This window comes from Lithobates pipiens, unplaced genomic scaffold, assembly GCF_037356315.1.
Source record: "Lithobates pipiens isolate NorthernLeopardFrog02 unplaced genomic scaffold, aLitPip1_a1.2 Scaffold_22, whole genome shotgun sequence".
In the NCBI taxonomy this organism is placed as follows: domain Eukaryota; kingdom Metazoa; phylum Chordata; class Amphibia; order Anura; family Ranidae; genus Lithobates; species Lithobates pipiens.
The window spans coordinates 194,284,995-194,299,087 of record NW_027507784.1 but is presented as its reverse complement, the minus strand read 5'-3'; the positions used below and the strand labels follow the sequence as shown (position 1 = coordinate 194,299,087).

General features: G+C 44.3%; 1 protein-coding gene across 1 annotated transcript in view; it reads left to right on the top strand.

Moving 5' to 3' along the window:
• Positions 1-14,093, top strand: part of CARD11 (caspase recruitment domain family member 11) — a 242,369-nt gene that overhangs the window by 106,305 nt on the left and 121,971 nt on the right. Inside the window, exons 2-3 of the mRNA XM_077448780.1 lie at positions 7,161-7,370; positions 12,726-12,863. Coding sequence (XP_077304906.1) covers positions 7,169-7,370; positions 12,726-12,863 — 340 coding nt within the window. The 5' untranslated portion in view covers positions 7,161-7,168. The remainder of the gene's footprint in view (positions 1-7,160; positions 7,371-12,725; positions 12,864-14,093) is intronic.

Here is a 14,093-nt window from a genome sequence, read left to right as displayed (position 1 = left end):
CGAAGCAAGGCCTGGAAGTGCTGCATTCTGACAGCCCTCTGCGACGGCGGTAACATTTCCGCCATTTTGTGTTTGTACCGGGGATCTAAGTACGTTGCCACCCAGTACTGGTCCTTGACCCTCATGCTTTTTATACGGGGGTCCCTATTAAAACACTGGAGCATGAAGGCCCCCATTTGCACTCAAGCGGAAGGTATGTGGTGGTGGTGGTGTTGTTGGTGGTAGTGTCTTTGGGGGTGCACATAGCAGAGAGTGAAGAAGAGGGTGCAGATCGAGAGGATGAGGAGGGTGCAGAAGAATAAGGCTGAGTGAGCCACTCAACCAAGTCTGGTGCGTCCTTTAAAGTAATTGAACGCACCTTCTGCAACTTCCCACTTTGGCTCAAGGCTGTTGCTCCTGCCCTACCCCTACCACCCCTGCGGAAGGGCCTGCCTCTTCCTCTGCCTGTCATTTTTTAAATCACCCTGTGACAAAACTCTTAGTCCCTATACCGCTGAAGGACTGCTGCAGTATAGGGCAGCGGTCAGCAGTAGTGCACGTCAACCCTATGTATTGTGGACCGATAGCGGTCCTTACAGAACAGCAGACTGTACTGCACTCAGGCCTATGTACCGTAGCACCCTATACCAAGTTACCAGTCCTTATAAAAACTTTTGTGGACCAAGCAGGTTGTGTGTTAGTGTTTAGCAGACTGTGCGTCAGTCCCTATACCGCTGAAGGACTGCTGCAGTATAGGGCAGCGGTCAGCAGTAGTGCACGGCAACCCTATGTATTGTGGACCGATAGCGGTCCTTACAGAACAGCAGACTGTAACGCACTCAGGCCTATGTACCGTAGCACCCTATACCAAGTTACCAGTCCTTATAAGAACTTTTGTGGACCAAGCAGGTTGTGTGTTAGTGATTAGCAGACTGTACGTCAGTCCCTATACCAATGAAGGACTGCTGCAGTATAGGGCAGCGGTCAGCAGTAGTGCACGGCAACCCTATGTATTGTGGACCGATAGCGGTCCTTACAGAACAGCAGACTGTAACGCACTCAGGCCTATGTACCGTAGCACCCTATACCAAGTTACCAGTCCTTATAAGAACTTTTGTGGACCAAGCAGGTTGTGTGTTAGTGATTAGCAGACTGTACGTCAGTCCCTATACCAATGAAGGACTGCTGCAGTATAGGGCAGCGGTCAGCAGTAGTGCACGGCAACCCTATGTATTGTGGACCGATAGCGGTCCTTACAGAACAGCAGACTGTAACGCACTCAGGCCTATGTACCGTAGCACCCTATACCAAGTTACCAGTCCTTATAAGAACTTTTGTGGACCAAGCAGGTTGTGTGTTAGTGATTAGCAGACTGTACGTCAGTCCCTATACCAATGAAGGACTGCTGCAGTATAGGGCAGCGGTCAGCAGTAGTGCACGGCAACCCTATGTATTGTGGACCGATAGCGGTCCTTACAGAACAGCAGACTGTAACGCACTCAGGCCTATGTACCGTAGCACCCTATACCAAGTTACCAGTCCTTATAAGAACTTTTGTGGACCAAGCAGGTTGTGTGTTAGTGATTAGCAGACTGTACGTCAGTCCCTATACCAATGAAGGACTGCTGCAGTATAGGGCAGCGGTCAGCAGTAGTGCACGGCAACCCTATGTATTGTGGACCGATAGCGGTCCTTACAGAACAGCAGACTGTAACGCACTCAGGCCTATGTACCGTAGCACCCTATACCAAGTTACCAGTCCTTATAAGAACTTTTGTGGACCAAGCAGGTTGTGTGTTAGTGATTAGCAGACTGTACGTCAGTCCCTATACCAATGAAGGACTGCTGCAGTATAGGGCAGCGGTCAGCAGTAGTGCACGGCAACCCTATGTATTGTGGACCGATAGCGGTCCTTACAGAACAGCAGACTGTAACGCACTCAGGCCTATGTACCGTAGCACCCTATACCAAGTTACCAGTCCTTATAAAAACTTTTGTGGACCAAGCAGGTTGTGTGTTAGTGTTTAGCAGACTGTGCGTCAGTCCCTATACCGCTGAAGGACTGCTGCAGTATAGGGCAGCGGTCAGCAGTAGTGCACGGCAACCCTATGTATTGTGGACCGATAGCGGTCCTTACAGAACAGCAGACTGTAACGCACTCAGGCCTATGTACCGTAGCACCCTATACCAAGTTACCAGTCCTTATAAGAACTTTTGTGGACCAAGCAGGTTGTGTGTTAGTGATTAGCAGACTGTACGTCAGTCCCTATACCAATGAAGGACTGCTGCAGTATAGGGCAGCGGTCAGCAGTAGTGCACGGCAACCCTATGTATTGTGGACCGATAGCGGTCCTTACAGAACAGCAGACTGTAACGCACTCAGGCCTATGTACCGTAGCACCCTATACCAAGTTACCAGTCCTTATAAGAACTTTTGTGGACCAAGCAGGTTGTGTGTTAGTGATTAGCAGACTGTACGTCAGTCCCTATACCAATGAAGGACTGCTGCAGTATAGGGCAGCGGTCAGCAGTAGTGCACGGCAACCCTATGTATTGTGGACCGATAGCGGTCCTTACAGAACAGCAGACTGTACTGCACTCAGGCCTATGTACCGTAGCACCCTATACCAAGTTACCAGTCCTTATAAAAACTTTTGTGGACCAAGCAGGTTGTGTGTTAGTGTTTAGCAGACTGTGCGTCAGTCCCTATACCGCTGAAGGACTGCTGCAGTATAGGGCAGCGGTCAGCAGTAGTGCACGGCAACCCTATGTATTGTGGACCGATAGCGGTCCTTACAGAACAGCAGACTGTAACGCACTCAGGCCTATGTACCGTAGCACCCTATACCAAGTTACCAGTCCTTATAAGAACTTTTGTGGACCAAGCAGGTTGTGTGTTAGTGATTAGCAGACTGTACGTCAGTCCCTATACCAATGAAGGACTGCTGCAGTATAGGGCAGCGGTCAGCAGTAGTGCACGGCAACCCTATGTATTGTGGACCGATAGCGGTCCTTACAGAACAGCAGACTGTAACGCACTCAGGCCTATGTACCGTAGCACCCTATACCAAGTTACCAGTCCTTATAAGAACTTTTGTGGACCAAGCAGGTTGTGTGTTAGTGATTAGCAGACTGTACGTCAGTCCCTATACCAATGAAGGACTGCTGCAGTATAGGGCAGCGGTCAGCAGTAGTGCACGGCAACCCTATGTATTGTGGACCGATAGCGGTCCTTACAGAACAGCAGACTGTAACGCACTCAGGCCTATGTACCGTAGCACCCTATACCAAGTTACCAGTCCTTATAAGAACTTTTGTGGACCAAGCAGGTTGTGTGTTAGTGATTAGCAGACTGTACGTCAGTCCCTATACCAATGAAGGACTGCTGCAGTATAGGGCAGCGGTCAGCAGTAGTGCACGGCAACCCTATGTATTGTGGACCGATAGCGGTCCTTACAGAACAGCAGACTGTAACGCACTCAGGCCTATGTACCGTAGCACCCTATACCAAGTTACCAGTCCTTATAAGAACTTTTGTGGACCAAGCAGGTTGTGTGTTAGTGATTAGCAGACTGTACGTCAGTCCCTATACCAATGAAGGACTGCTGCAGTATAGGGCAGCGGTCAGCAGTAGTGCACGGCAACCCTATGTATTGTGGACCGATAGCGGTCCTTACAGAACAGCAGACTGTACTGCACTCAGGCCTATGTACCGTAGCACCCTATACCAAGTTACCAGTCCTTATAAAAACTTTTGTGGACCAAGCAGGTTGTGTGTTAGTGTTTAGCAGACTGTGCGTCAGTCCCTATACCGCTGAAGGACTGCTGCAGTATAGGGCAGCGGTCAGCAGTAGTGCACGGCAACCCTATGTATTGTGGACCGATAGCGGTCCTTACAGAACAGCAGACTGTAACGCACTCAGGCCTATGTACCGTAGCACCCTATACCAAGTTACCAGTCCTTATAAGAACTTTTGTGGACCAAGCAGGTTGTGTGTTAGTGATTAGCAGACTGTACGTCAGTCCCTATACCAATGAAGGACTGCTGCAGTATAGGGCAGCGGTCAGCAGTAGTGCACGGCAACCCTATGTATTGTGGACCGATAGCGGTCCTTACAGAACAGCAGACTGTAACGCACTCAGGCCTATGTACCGTAGCACCCTATACCAAGTTACCAGTCCTTATAAGAACTTTTGTGGACCAAGCAGGTTGTGTGTTAGTGATTAGCAGACTGTACGTCAGTCCCTATACCAATGAAGGACTGCTGCAGTATAGGGCAGCGGTCAGCAGTAGTGCACGGCAACCCTATGTATTGTGGACCGATAGCGGTCCTTACAGAACAGCAGACTGTAACGCACTCAGGCCTATGTACCGTAGCACCCTATACCAAGTTACCAGTCCTTATAAGAACTTTTGTGGACCAAGCAGGTTGTGTGTTAGTGATTAGCAGACTGTACGTCAGTCCCTATACCAATGAAGGACTGCTGCAGTATAGGGCAGCGGTCAGCAGTAGTGCACGGCAACCCTATGTATTGTGGACCGATAGCGGTCCTTACAGAACAGCAGACTGTAACGCACTCAGGCCTATGTACCGTAGCACCCTATACCAAGTTACCAGTCCTTATAAGAACTTTTGTGGACCAAGCAGGTTGTGTGTTAGTGATTAGCAGACTGTACGTCAGTCCCTATACCAATGAAGGACTGCTGCAGTATAGGGCAGCGGTCAGCAGTAGTGCACGGCAACCCTATGTATTGTGGACCGATAGCGGTCCTTACAGAACAGCAGACTGTAACGCACTCAGGCCTATGTACCGTAGCACCCTATACCAAGTTACCAGTCCTTATAAGAACTTTTGTGGACCAAGCAGGTTGTGTATTAGTGTTTAGCAGACTGTGCGTCAGTCCCTATACCGCTGAAGGACTGCTGCAGTATAGGGCAGCGGTCAGCAGTAGTGCACGGCAACCCTATGTATTGTGGACCGATAGCGGTCCTTACAGAACAGCAGACTGTACCGCACCCAAGCCTATGTACCGTAGCACCCTAGACAGACCAAGTTACCAGTCCTGATAAAGAGCTTTGTGGAACAAGTGAGTTGTGAATGATTAGCAGACTGCAGCAGAAGGGCAGCAGTCAAGTATAATATTCTTTCTATATTTGGAAGAAAGAATATTATACGTGTACAAGCCTATTACCGTACCACTGATACCAGTCCTGAAAAGAACCTTTGTGGAACTAATAGTAACAGCAAGTCTTTAAAATTATCCTCACTGCCTGACACACTGCTTCCTGCCTGTCCCTATACAAATTGGCAAAAAAGAGTAGGCTGGAACGATTAGCTGGAACAGCTCTTTTGTGGACCTGATAGTAACAGCTAATGATGATGATGATGATGATGATGAAGAAAGACTAATCTGGCTGAGCTGTCCCTAAAATAGCAGCATACAGCGCTCTGTCCCTTTATCTAAACTGACAAAAGAAACTCAGGCTGCTGACCTAACACCTATACCAGTCCTGAAAAGAACTTTTGTGTACCAAATAGCTAGCGTTTTCTCTGTCCCTACTCCACACAGGATCCTTTCCCTACAGTGACAGAAGAAAGAATGTAAAATGGCCACCGGATCGGGTGTATTTATAGGTTAGGGGGAATGTCCAAGTGTCCATGAGCTGTCATGTCTCAATTGGTTGTCCTGTAACACATGATAAACGTGTCACGAAAGGTTAAAGTTCTTGTATACATTAAACACGTAAGTCCGCCGGGGCGAACGACGGAAAAAGGCGTTCGAACCCGCGGACGGCGAAAGTCGGAAATTCGCCGCGAAACGACCGCCGGGCGAAACGTTCGTCCATCACTAATCTAGAACCTCATCCCAAGAAATCAAATATTCAAAGAGAAGGAGTTGGGAGGGGATTATCACGGTGCTTACAGATAATTTAAACCATACATATAAAAATTATATAAATTTATTATGAAAATGATTAAAAATCAAACATAAAAATTTGCTGAGTCTTGTTTGACATTTCCATTATGGTGGTCATACAAAAAATGGGTTCCAGGGGTTCCATGCTAACAAGAGGGCAGATATGTCACACAGGTCACCCTCAATCTCTGGCCAGAGATTGAGGGCGACCTGTGTGTCATATCTGCTTACTTGCTAGCATCATTTAAGGGGCTTTGAGGTGTTTTCCATACGCATTGGTTGATTTGTATATATCCCCTGATGAAGCCATGAGGCGAAACATGTAGGGATAACACACAAATATCAAATCTTTGTTCGACCAGAACCCCTTTTTTATATGACCACCATAATGGAAATGTCAAACAACACTCAACGAACTGTTATTTTTGTTTTTTAATCATGTTCATAATAAATGAATATAATTTTTATGTGTATGGTTTTCATTATTATCTGTAAGCACCGTGATAATCCCCTCCCAATTCCCTCTATTTGAATACTTGTCATTATACATTGTCAACCCTGTGGTGTAGGATTCCAGTAACCTCCAGCTTGTGTTTTAGAGGGTGGTTGGAAACAAACTGATTACTGATCAGTATGAGTGGGTTTGCTGCAGACTTCAATATCCAAGTTTCCATTTGCTTTGATGCCATGTACACTACCATGGTCTAATAAAAACCTTACAATCTTTATGTATTCTGTTGCGTGGCAAACAAATAATTTGTATATTATGAAGTTACGGTGGGTAAAATTTAATTGACTAACTACACAAAAACAGCATCCCCATCCATTCCAACTAGGAAATGTCAAGAATGTATTAAAAAAATTCTATTGATTAAATAAAAACAAAATCTAAAAAAGATCACACAGAATTAACTACAGAGAAAATAAATACACAAATTTGTAAAATAATTGAATTTTTAATTGTAAACTTATGTATATTGTATGCCAAACTGGTTGAAGGACATTTCAAAGGAAAACTGCTTCTGGCTTCAATGCTTTAGTAATCATTAAATAAGTATGCAGCACGTTAAGTGAGACTTTAGTAACATCTCTATATGCAACATTGTTCCAAATCAGTAACGCTCAGTTATTCTCTTCAGTACATTTTGAAGCTATCGGATTAGTATGATAGCCATGCATTTAGTATTTTCAGATTTCTCTTCTCCACTTTAATTATTCATGTTCCAGTCAACGTTATGACATTTTTTATTTGCTTCTCTAGAATAAAACATGATGGATAATGAAACTGAAATTTTGAAGAATGATGAAAATGAAATATGGGAGAACATTGAATCCAACAGACATATGCTTAGCCGGTACATAAATCCTGCAAAGTTAACACCCTACTTACGACAATGTAAGGTTATTGATGAGCAAGATGAGGAAGAGGTTCTCAACTCTCTGTTGTTCTTATCCAGGACTACCCGTACAGGTAGGTTTGGCAAGATTATACCTAGTTAACTAAGCGGTTATTCAAACTCTATGCAAAAATGTAGTCCCAGTGGGATCAGTTCATTCTAAATAAAATGATGATCTGTTTGGCATTGTGCTTTACTTATTAAAAGTAAATGATATAAAAAGTATATGATATTCAAAATGGTCACACATACATGGTAATATTATCTGTGGAGTTTAGTCTAGTCTCCAAGGCATATTTCACTTTTATTTATACTATGTACAAGCATCCCATTGCCCAATAACTAAGAAGTTACGAAGGAGGACTACAAAGAGCACATCCAGGATATTTGCATAAGAGCGTATGACTCTTGTCATTGGAAGTTCATAGCAGCTGGTGAGTGAGTGAGCACAATTTGCACCACATTGGAGTTTACAGCACTTGGCACTTTTGCACGATGAAACTTTACTTCACAATTAAAGGGGTTGTAAAGGTTTGTTTTTTTAAAATAACAAACATGTTATACTTACCTCCTCTGTGCAAGGGTTTTGCACGGAGAGGCCCCCGATCCTCCACAGAGAGACACTTTTCATGGGGGCACTCACGCGGGCGTGCTCCCGAGTCCTGCTGCTGTATCTATTGACACAGACATCAGTACTCGGCAGGACGAGATCCCGCCCCTGTCCCTGCATTAGATTTACAGCAGTGGCAGCCAATGGCTCCTGCTGCTATCAATCTATCCAATTAGGACCCGAGACACCAGCTGGAACTGCTGTGCTCATCACTGTTGCTGGAAATATCGGGTTCAGGTAAGTAAAAGGGGGGCTCTGGGGGGCTGCTGCACTACAGAAGGGTTTTCACCTGTATAGAATGCATTAAGGTGGAAAACCTTGAAGGTTTACAACTCCTTTAAGAAGATTAGACTTTTATGTGAATTATGATACATTGGATTTAATATATTTGTACCAATTATTCACTGTTGATTGATAGTAATTATTTAATTATTTTGTTTTTATTCATGAGTTTAGCAAAAAAAAAAAATATATATATATATAATTGTCATTATTTAGTTTTTTCAATATTTAATAAAAAAAATGCCTATGTAGATAAGGGAAGTCTCTTTCTCTGTTTCAATCCCCATCACATGTACTTTTTCTACCCTGATGAGCTCTGAGCTCAGCATTTGAGAGTTCCCTCCTGTGGTGGTGAAGGTAAACAACATCTAGGCATGTCTTAGCAAAGTTCTTAGCAACATCCTCGGGAGTTTGTTAGTCAGGCTTCATGAAGTACATAATAGGCCTACACCTATAGCAAAAGCATGATTCAACTTCATCTACTAGACTTGTGTACAACTGAAAATGTAGTTTAGTTTCGGTTCGTTGTCATTCGAAAAATACATAATTTCGTTCTGTTATATTGGTTATGTTACGTTAATTTGTTTTCGGATAATTCGTTATTTCTGTAGAATCATGTTGAATTGATTTTTTATACCCGCTATAATGTCTTTCGTATTCGTCGAAATTCGATATTTATGTATGTATATATATTCGTGATAGTGATTCATAGTTTGGATGCATGAATGCCCAAAAGATGCAAAATTTGGCTGAATTTCGATTCGTTACGAAACAGATTGCACATGTCTATTATCTACAGACATCCCTTATCTGCAGTTTATTGGTAAAGGTGACCTAAACCTTTATAGTAGACCCTGCAACAAAAATGCAAAATCTGCTTATCGGCAGTACTACCCTCCCACAGAGCCAACAAAAATTGCATTAAAAAAGTGGTATGGAAACCCCCCCCCCCCCCCCCCATCTTCTGGATGCAAAGCCTGGGCAAGGGTGATTCTGTCCTTCTCCAGAAAGGTCAGAGAGAATACAAAGTAGCCCAAATGTCTGAAAAACATGCTCCTGCACTATGTTTGACAGCCGTCTCATGGGATTTGGGCTACTTTGCCTTGCAGGTAGGTGGATGAGTACACTCCCTGTAGTTACCTATGGGTATATATATGATGCAGACTACCACTAGCATTACCACAGCAGTTTTTATTTTTTGACTCCTGTTAACCACTTGAGATCCGCGCTATAGCCAAATGACGGCTACAGCGCGGATCTCCTTTTCCGGGACGACGCCAATAGACGTAGTCCCGTGCACGAGCGCCCTGCGCGCCCCCTGAGGGGCGCGCGCGGCGCGCTCTGTGATCGGCGAGTCTACGAGACTCGCCTGATCACCGATCCGTGCAAGGGGTCGATCCCGACCCCTTATCACGTGATCAGCTGTCAGCCAATGACAGCTGATCATGTGATATAACGGAGCCGGTAATCGGCTATTATTCCTCCTCGCGCTGACAGCGCGAGGAGAAAAGAAAAAAGCCGATCGCTGGCGTCCGTGATCGGGACATCAGTCCCGATCATGGCCAGCCCTGTTAGTGACCACCTGCCCCCTGCCAGTGCCCACCTGCCCCCTGCCAGTGCCACAATAGAAAAAATAAAGGGCCCCCCGTCAGTGCCACCCAGCAGTGCCCACAGTGCCACCCAGCAGTGCCCACAGTGCCACCCAGCAGTGCCCACAATCTGCCTCAACATAGGTGCTGCACCCCAGTGCCACATATCCGTGCCCATCAGTGTCATCTACCAGTGCCCAGCAGTGCTGCCCATCAGTGCCCAGCAGTGCCACCTATCAGAGCCACCTATCAGTGCCACCTATCAGTGCCCATCAGTCCCATCTACCAGTAGTACCTATCAGTGCCCATCCGTGCCACCCATCCGTGCCACCCATCTGTGCCACCTATCCATGCCACCTTATCTGTGCCCATCTTTGCCCATCAGTGCCGCCTTATCTGTGCCCATCGGTGCCGCCTTATCTGTGCCTATTAGTGCCGCCTTAACTATGCCTATCAGTGCCCACCAGTGCAGCCTATCAGTGCCCACCAATGCAGCCTATCAGTGCCCACCAATGCAGCCCATCAGTGCCCACCAGTGCAGCCTATCAGTGCCGCCTCATCAGCGCACTTCAATGAAGGAGAAAAATTACCCGTTTGCAAAATTTTATAACAAACTATTAAACATGATTTTTTTTTTTTGCATTTTTTTTGTTTGTTTAGCAAAAAATAAAACTCCGAGCTGTAATTAAATACCACCAAAAGAAAGCTCTATTTGTGGGAAAAAAATGATAAAAATTTCATTTGGGTATAGTGTTGTATGCCCGCGCAATTGTCATTCAAAGTGCATCAGCGCTGAAAGCTGAAAATTGGTCTGGGACTGAGGGGGGTTTAAGTGCCCAGTAAGCAAATGGTTAAATAGTTTGATTACCTGTGAAACCAATCAGTAAATTCATTGTTTTTCCTCTTCCTGTAACAAGCCAGGGTGTCCAGTAAAGTGGCAGTTACCATTACAGGAAGTCCCAGTCTCAACTGCTAAATGGTCAGAGCAGCTGTCAGTTAACACAGGGTGGTCACTATCCTGCAGCATTGGGAGCTGGTGGTCACCCTATTAAAAAGGCCACAGATGCTGGTATGATTAATAGTAAAACATTTTCTCACCCTCCAAAAACTTTGCACAATTACATATAAAAGGAACAATGAATCCACAGTATTTACACAACTTTAGAATTTGATCTTAAATACACATTAAGGTGTAAAAGTAGCAGTCTTCTGAGGGGCCTACCATTTAATTTTGTTACATTTTAGTGGACACATCTATAACAAGGAACACAAAAACTTTATAAAGGGAAATTATATTGGTTTAACAGCAAAACACAAGAAGTTATGCCACGTACACACAACCGGACTTGTCGAGGGACTAGGTCCGACGGTCTTTCAGATGGACTTTCGGCGGAGTTCCGACCGACTTACCGAATGAATGGACTTGGCCACACACAATCACACCAAAGTCTGACGAATTCGAACGTGATGACGTACGACCGGACTAGAATAAGGAAGTTCATAGCCAGTAGCCAATAGCTGCCCTAGCGTCTGTTTTTGTCCGTCGGACTAGCATACACACGAACGGATTTCTCGGTCCGGCGGAGTTCCGGTGGAAAAATTTAAAACATGTTCTATTTCTAAAATCCGCTGGATTTTTGGCAAGCAAAGGTCCGATGGAGCCCCCACACGATCAAATTGTCCGACGGACTGTCGACCTTTGCTGTCAAAAAGTCCAGTCGTGTGTACGTGGCATAGGAGGAGAATATGTGTATTTCAAAAGTGCAGCTAAGTGAATTGGCACCCATTGGTATGATGGTTGCTCCTGTGGTGGTAGTTTCAGTGCATCAGGTTGAACCAGAATGGAGTAGCAAGGGAAAATAAATATTGTTAATCACACTAACACAGTAGCAATCACTAAGGAGAAAGGTTAACTCCATTCATTTTCACATTGGTAATCAAGTAGCAAAGTAGTTAAATCCAGAAAAATTCAAAGTGACAAATGCAGGGTTACAGACAAGGCAGGGTGTGGGAAGTGCTAACTCCTAAGCTCTATAGATTATTGTCAATGAGCACCTACTGTGTTTGTGCAGTGAGTAAAAATGCAGACACTTGTACTAAATACAAAGGAATGATTAACTTTCTACATTTTTTTTTTTTACTTTTCCTTTAAAATGACTCTGTGTACACATTTAAGTAAAACAGGCCGCAGATATAAAAAGCAGGCATATATTCACTTATATACTCTACAGAGCACCTTTACTGTTAGCCCAAGACTTGAAATGTAGGGTGCTCTGTTATGAAGATATCAGCCATCATCTGTCATTGAGAACTGTAACCCATCCCCTCTTTTGGTCAGTAAGGCTATCTGTAAAAGTAATGAGACAGTAGAGAGCAGCTGGAGGAAGGAAGAGGCCAGAACTCTCAACCACAGATGTTGGATGAGATTTACAATACAGAGTATATCGGGGCTTCGGGAGTGTTCTGCAGTTTATGCAGGCTTAGATGCCTGTTTTTTATATCTGCTGATTGTTTAGCATGTATAAAGTGACCACAAGGTCTCTTTTCTAACCAAATAAGTAATTGGTTATTTTTAAATTAATGTGCATGTACACACCCACAATCTATTTTTCAGTATATTTGACTTCATGCCTAACTGTGTTCAGTTTTCCTTAGCAAATGCTTTTTGTGAATCTGTTCCAAAATTTCTTTCCTGGAGATCCTGCTAGAACCAACATTTTCTCCTGCTCGCTTTTAGCAGTAGCATGGTCTACAGTACCTGCACACTCCTTCAGTTAACCAATGGAACTGTAGGAGGCACGCACAGGCCTGAAGGTTTATTAAATGTGAACCATCCTGAAAAATTGATTTAGCATTTTCATACACTTTAATGTGAAACCCTATAGTCCAGGAAGAAAGTGAGAATTATTTTGTATGTTTTGAATTGTTCTGTATGTATACATTCACAGGGCGACTTTTGGATATTCTTCACACAAAAGGACAACGGGGTTATATAGTATTTTTGGAAAGTCTGGAGTTTTACTACCCAGAACTCTACAAACTCGTAACAGGAAAAGAACCAACAAGAAGATTTTCTACTATAGTCGGTAAGTATGGTCTGATAATAATGTATTTATATAGGTTGTAGACAGACAGGCATTCTGAGACCTTCTACCTTTATATCCCATTCAACAACAACCTGCTGGCCCTGTGGGAAAGCAATAGATTTCTACCTGCAACTTTTGGTAAAAAAAATCATGCCTTTCTAGAACTCTTTGGTTTGTTGATCTTCAATTTAAAGCTGTTAAGGGGAACCTAATTCTTGTTCTCATATCAAAGGCTATCAAATCACCGATCCCCTAAGGAGGTAAACAACAACTGCTAATGATAGAGGATTGGATTTTCTAGGTCAGCCCTTCTCAACCAGGCTTTCATGGCAGAGTGTTGTGTTCTAAGATCTTTTCCCACCTTTTGGCTCAGCAGAAAAACCTTTCTCATTGCTACTGCTACTTGAAACGCATTGTAAATCCTCCAGTCCCCAATTTTGCTCCACTGCCTGCCTTGAGTGACCTGATCACCTATGATCCTGTCCAGCACATACTGCCTAGGTTTATGAGTACACTAGGCCTTGCCTTATTTTGATTTGAGTTACATTTACTCTGTGCAACATGTCTATTAAAAAGTATTCATAGCACAGTCTGAAAGCATCAGGTGACCATGAATCAGACTAAGACAGAAGTACAGTTAAATCTCACTTGTTTAATAATAATAAAAAAAGGTAAACAGACTTTCATGGTACGGTATAGACTTACACAACTTTATACAAAAATATAAATTTATTAAACAAACAGATTATAATTTAAAAACAATGGCAGACATATAGCACACAAAGGATGCTGAGTATCCCAGAAAAGCGGCACCCTTAAAGCGGAGTTCCAACCAAAAATGGAACGTCCGCTTTAAGTGATGGTGACCCCCTGACACGCTACATTGGGCATGTCATTTTTGGGGGGGGGGGAGTGGATACCCAGCTTTTATGGGCACTCAGCTCCCATTTCGTCCCCGGGCTCCACGCCCCCTGGAAGGAAGTTAACCTCCCCCTACTTCCCTGCAATCTTCTGGGACATGTCACAGGTCCCAGAAGATTGCCCGACCATTCACATCTTGGCTCGCGCATGCACAGTGTACGCCAGGCTGTGAAGCCAGAGCTGGGCGCCCACAGTTAGAATGTCAGCACGTCGAGAGGAGCGGGGCTTCATGAGCCCGCATAGCTGGACCATGGGACAGGTGTGTGTCTGATTATTAAAAGTCAGCAGCTACACTTTTTGAAGTTGCTG